The following is a 6000-nucleotide window of genomic DNA, read 5'->3' on the forward strand; positions in this document are numbered from 1 at the left end:
GCCGCCGGGCCGGGCCGGGCCCTGACCACCCGCGCCGGGACAGGCCGGGCCGGCCCGCTCCGAGGAGGGTCCCGGAGCCCCGCGGCCCGAGCCCCCGGGGCGCCCCGCCGTCCGCGGCTCTGCCGGGCGGTGACCGGACGGACGGGGCGCGCGTCTGTCCTGGTGCGCCCCGGGTTTGTCCGCGCCCTGCCTGCGCCCCCGCGGCCGCCCGGCCCTCGGCCGAGTTTCCTCCCGGCACCTGCGACGGCCGCGCCCTCCGGGGCTCCTCGGCGGCCCCTGAGCCGGGAGCGCCGTCCTGTGCGATGTGCCTTTAATTTTGCAAAACAAGACGTTGGAAGATCAGTGAAACGCGCGTGCAGCCAGCGCCCGACGGCGTTTAGTTCCTTCACCAGCTCTGAAGGAGTGACCAAGACTCTGCAACGATGGCGGGTTCCTTGACTCCGTGGCAGCTTTCCAGCGTGGCAGCTTCAAACCCCACATTTGTTTATAGTTAAAACTACACGTGAAAGCGCAGCTGATGTACACAGAGGGACGTGAGCAAAGGCTGATACCGAGATTTATTTCCGTTAAAAACAGGAAAGAAGGCCTTTATGTCACGCCCTCTGGTTTCAAAAATTGTGGCAGTGTTATTATACCCGGTTTCAAAAAAATCAGCAGCATGCCCCTCAAAAAGCGAAATGAAAAAAAAGACGTATTGAGATTACAGATGCGAAACAAAACAAGCTTAGCTCACTTTTTCTTTATGCCAAAAGCTTAACTTCAGGTGTAAACTGATGAACAGACACGTTGTTGTTTAGTGAACACTTGATGAGACAAGGCGTGTCTAAGAGAGAAGGTCTCTGTCAATTTCATACAGTGTGGAGGAAAATTATCTTCCATTTGCAGGCAGGCGTTCTAGAAGATACGACTGATTTGAACTTAAGAGTTAACATGAAAGGGAAGTTTCTGTAACCGTTCCTTTCCCTGACCTGCTACAATTGCTAGATTCTGACCTGTCTTTCAGTTCACTGATTCTTCCTTCAGCTGCGTCTAATCTGCTTATAAATCCGTCATTTCCTCTTCAGTTCAGTTACTGACTTTTTAACGTAGACATCCAGCCATGTTACCTCACGGTTAACTATCCCCTTTGGATATTTTCAAATGGTTTTCATTTCTTTGAACATGCTAAACGCAGTTTTGATGTTTCATAAATGTGTCTGGCTGTTGCACTATCAGAAATATGTAATGATCTGTTTCTGATTTCCGTTGCTAATGCTGATTTTCAACTCCTACAAGCTGTCCCCTGTGCAATCAGAATGTCTGAACACGGACATTTCGATTGGGTCATCCTCTTCAATGTCCCTCGACGTGGTGCGTCCCTGCAGAAAAGTCCTGGCGTTTCCTGCCATCTACCTGGGGGTCACCACAGGCCCCACCATTTTTGCTTTCCCTGAAGCTGCCAACAGTGAGGAAGCAACAGCTGTTCAGTGTCAACAAAACGATCAGCTGCACCACAGAAAGGTTTTCTTGGCACTTTGAGTCTTTACTTAAAGACTGATTCTAGGCTCACCCAGTTGTTCTCACCTGCCCTTCTTCTACATGTGTGAAAAGGAAATAGACACAGAATAATAGACACAGAAATGCAGGTAGTTCTTCACATTGTGCACCGAGCCCCGCCTGTTCTTCGAGTCTGTGATTTCCTTTATTCCTAGATCTTTCTGCCGTCTACTCTGTCTGAGACCTGAGGGGTGGCTGTCACGGCTGGCCAGGCGCAGACATTGAGTCCTGTCCCCTGAACATGGCCTGCGGCCCTCAGCAAGGCCCCCTCGTCCCACACAGGATGCCGAAAACACACAGAAATCGCGGGTCAAGTGGACACAGGCGGCAGGGACGGCTTGAGGCCAGGGCACAGGGCTGTGCTCCCCGAGCGGGGGCTAGGTCTGGCAGGAGGCCAGGGGTGAGCGCGAGCAGAGGGTGCCCCCGCCCCCTGGGGAGGACCCTCAGCCGACCAAGCGGTCCTGCTGCCAGCACTCGCCTAGCAGGAAGGTGGTGGGGCCTGCTCCGGCCGACTGTCCACCCTGGGCCGGCTCTGAGCATGAAACCCCGTCCTGGGCCGTTTGCAGCTGTAGCTGCTTCCTGCTGCCAATCCCAGGCGGCACCCTGGCCCAGGACCCCCTGAGCACACTCCCACCCTACAGACTCAGGCGGCCTCACCCCCCACATGGCCAGCGCAGGTCGCTGGCCGTGGCTCATGGACGCTGCTGGGACGCAGCGGAGGGCCTGGGTCACCCGCGCCTGAGTGGGGCGGACGCCCAATGCACCCGGGAGAGGACCAACGCCTGCCGCGGGGACGGCGGGGCGCAGCCCCTGGGCCCTTGGTCAGAGGCGGGCGCGTTGTCTGCGCTGGTTGCTGGAAGGTTCCAGATGGTCTGTCTTTCTAAACCCATCGCAACATCTTAATTCGTTGTTTATTTGAATTGTTCCTTAGTCATGTCCCCTTTTCATTCCACCCTTCATCACGGAGCCTGTGATTAGAAACGGGCAAACATGTGTTTTGAGAAGAAACCAAGCTATGATTTTGGCGGAGGGAGCAACTCCAGGGCGCGCCTGAGCCCCGGCCCTCCCGCCCGGACCCGAGGAGCCGCTGCTGCAGGAACAAACACGCGACATCTGCGCCGTGACCAGCCGGCGGCACGCCCGAGTCACAGCAGCCATCCCGGGAGCTTGCACATCGGGGCTTGGTTCTCGCGCGTCGGGGAAGACCCACTTTCGCCCCATCCGAAAGGCGGGGGGACCTGGTGTGTGGGCGCCGGGCCTGCCCCACTCGCCAGACGGAGCCAGACTTCAAATTAACTTGAGAAAGTCCCAGATAAAAGCTACACGTTTCCATCACACCTAGTCGTGCCTCTGGTGAAAAATACGCTTTCAGTGGTTATGCTGCACAAGGTTTTGTTTATTTCAAAACACCACACAGTTCTGTACAGAGAAGTCAAGGTTTATAGCACATTTTTACAAACCTCGGAGTAAAACAAGAAAAATAATGTAAAATAAATATCCTGAAATATTTATGGGGAAGAAGGTTGAATTCCACGACAGGGTTTCTGACGGGCACTGCTGTCAGTGCGCTGACTTTAAAGCAAATTTGAATAAATTCCAGGGGGGGTCAATTCAGACAGGATGAGATATTAATAAAATTTAGTGCAAAAAACCCAGCAAATCATAGAAAGTTGAACAGAAGCCTGTCCAGGTTGTCACAGTAACACACAAATAGTCTGAAAAACTAATAAAACTTGTCCTGGTTGCCAGGAAGCCTGTGGCTGGCCCGGGATAGAACCGCACTTGGAGAAACGCGGAGGTCGGCGGGCAGGACGGGAGGGTCGGCGCCCGCCCTCTCAGCATCCACGGCCTCCGCTGCTCGGCCCCGGCCCGCGGTCAGGTGCTGGCTGCCCCGGGGGCAGCAGGTGCTTTCCTGCCCTTCAGGCGTTTGGCCAGAGCCCTCCCTGGGGCCGGCTGCCGGCACGCGCCTGGGGCCGCCGTCTTGTTTTCACCTGCCGTGGTCATGACGCCGGGCACAGCGTGCCAGAACCAGCCCCTGAATCCACCCAGGAAGCAGGTGATGAGCCACAGGGGCCCCAACTTGCCACCCACGTGTCCCCGGGGGGTCTGGGCCCTCCGTCAGGGACATGGCTTCGCGCACAGGGGAGAGCAAGACGCCGCTCGCTGAGGACGGAAGGGTACCGTCTCCAGCCCCCCGCCTCCGCTGGAAGAAGGTTTAGGTGGGTGGGGGGCAATGGGTGGGTAGCTGGATGGGTGGGGGTGAGTGGGGGGTGAGATTGAATGGGTGCCGGGGTCAGCTGCCTCGGCCCAGCTGGCGGCAGAAGGGTGAGTCGGGTCTGGCGGTTGGACCCAGGGAGCCGCCAGACCAGTTGCGTCGTCCACCAAGGGAGGCCCCATGGAGCGCCCAGCCCAGCAGGGGGCTGCAGCAGCCGTGGGCGTCTCGCTCAGTCTGTGCAGAGAACGTGGAAAACGCGCTGTGGGGCAACCAGCTGAGCTTGGGCGGCAGCTGCACAAACCCCGTGGCTTAAAGCTGCACTTCCCGCCCGCGGCCTCCTGGGCCTGCAGTCGGGGCGCAGCTACGCCCAGCCTCTGCTTCGGTTCCCCCAGAGGTGCAATCAGGGCGCCAGCCAGGTGGCAGTATCCTCGGAGGCTCCGGCCGGCCCAGCTCCCTGATTCGCGGCATTGACGGCCAGTCCCTGTGGCTGCTGTCAGGGGGAGCCTCCGGTCCCTGCACCCTCTGCACCCTGCTTCCTGGGATCTAGGAACACGGGGTCCCCGCAGCAAGGGCTGCATCCTGGCGAGTGCACACACACCTGTGTCCAGCCAGGTCTGTGGCCAGAGCTCTTCCCAGGCCTCCCCCCAGGGGGCCGTGCAGGGTGCTGGTAGCCAGTGGACCTCCGCCTGGAGGGAAGGCCCCAGCAGACCCCTGAAGGCACCGATGGGGGAATCCACGCACCTCAGAGTGGGCTGGGCCTGGCGAGAGCCCCACGGTGTCCCCACGGCAGGGGAGGCAGCTCTGCCAAGCCCTGGGGCAGCCTCGCACCCGCCCGAGCGCACACTCCTGGCTGCCCTTGGCTGCAGCGCCCTCGTCAGAGGCCTCCAGCACCAGCGCTGATGCTGGGCCCTCGCAGCCCAGCCCGTCCTCACTGCCCACGCCCGCGGCCCCCATAGGCCGCTCCAGCGTCAGCATGTTGAGCTCCTCCCAGCGGTCACAGCATCGCACCACAGCGGCGAGTGTCTCGGTGAGGGGAGGGGGCAGCCCTGGCCCAGGCCCCAGCCTGTGTTCACCCCTTCTCGCTGCCTTCACCCCAGAAAGGGGGCTGTTCCCGATGAGCGCAGGTGAGGAAGGACGGCTCCCGGTGCCCACGTGCCAAAGCACTGGAGGAGCAGCACCTCACAGACCCCCAGGATGCCCACGCGGACCCCCAGGCCCCTCACAGACCCCCAGGCCCTCCATGCGGACCCCCAGGCCCTTCACGCAGACCCCCAGGGCCCTCGCGGACCCCAGGCCCCTTACACAGACCCCCAGACCCCTGACGGACCCCGGGCCCCTCACCCGGAACCCTCAGGCATCGGTGCTGGCACCCACTGGCGGGATCAGACTGGCTCCCGCCCAGAGTCCAGCTCCCGGCCTGGGGGGCGGCTCAGGGCCGGGACACCTGCATCCAGGGTGCGCTCCGGCCTCAGCCCCTCTGCCCTCCCACTGGGGGCCCCAGGGCCGCCCCAGTGTGGGTCTGAGACCCCGGCACCGGGTCGGAACCACGAAAGGGAGCGGGTCCAGGCTCCGCCGGGTGGCCTTGGGCCTGCCGCGCGGGCACAGAAGAGAGGGCGCGGGTCCGGAGGCGCGGGCTGCGGCCCTGCAGCTGCGCGGGGCGGCTTTTCGGGGTGCTTTCTGTGAGGGACGCTGGCGCGGCCCCTGGACTGGATGTCCAGCAGGTTCTGTCCGCGAGGGCTGGGCCGCCCGTCCTGCCGTGCCCGCCTTCCCACCAGGGGGCGCTGCGGCCCCGGCTCCGTCGCTCCCCCGCGGCCAGCGCCCGCCTGGCTCTGTCCCGCCAGCGTCTGCGGCCTGGGTCGGGGCACCCCTGCCCCGCAGCTGGACGGGCCAGCGCCTCTCCCCCTGATTCCCGCGAGCTGCTGCGGCTGCCCAGCGGGGACACGGCCAGGGCCGGACACACGGGGGCGGGGGGGGGCACACACAGGGCGCGCATGGGGGATCCTACTGGCTGCAAAGCAGGGGAGCTGGAGGGACAGTGGGGGAGCTGGAGGGGGCGGTGGGGAAGCTGGAGGGGACAGTGGGGAGCTGGGGGACAGTGGGGAGCTGGGGACAGTGGGGGAGCTGGGGGACAGTGGGGGAGCTGGAGGGGACAGTGGGGAGCTGGGGGGACAGTGGGGAGCTGGGGGACAGTGGGGGGCTGGGGGGACAGTGGGGGAGCTGGAGGGGACAGTGGGGAGCTGGGGGGACAG

The 6000-nt window shown here is 62.2% G+C and overlaps 1 protein-coding gene across 1 annotated transcript in view; it reads right to left on the reverse strand.

The window, feature by feature from the left end:
* The window catches only part of FAT4 (FAT atypical cadherin 4), a 65314-nt gene extending 59570 nt beyond the window's left edge, over positions 1–5744 (reverse strand). The window contains 3 exon segments of the mRNA XM_037497784.1: positions 3903–3985; positions 4580–4774; positions 5286–5744. Of these exon segments, the coding sequence (XP_037353681.1) occupies positions 3903–3985; positions 4580–4774; positions 5286–5744 (737 nt within the window).
* Positions 5745–6000: the final 256 nt, after the last annotated feature.

Source organism: Talpa occidentalis, unplaced genomic scaffold (genome assembly GCF_014898055.3).
Source record: "Talpa occidentalis isolate TD23 unplaced genomic scaffold, MPIMG_talOcc4v2.1 talOcc4.8, whole genome shotgun sequence".
Classification (NCBI taxonomy): Eukaryota; Metazoa; Chordata; class Mammalia; order Eulipotyphla; family Talpidae; genus Talpa; species Talpa occidentalis.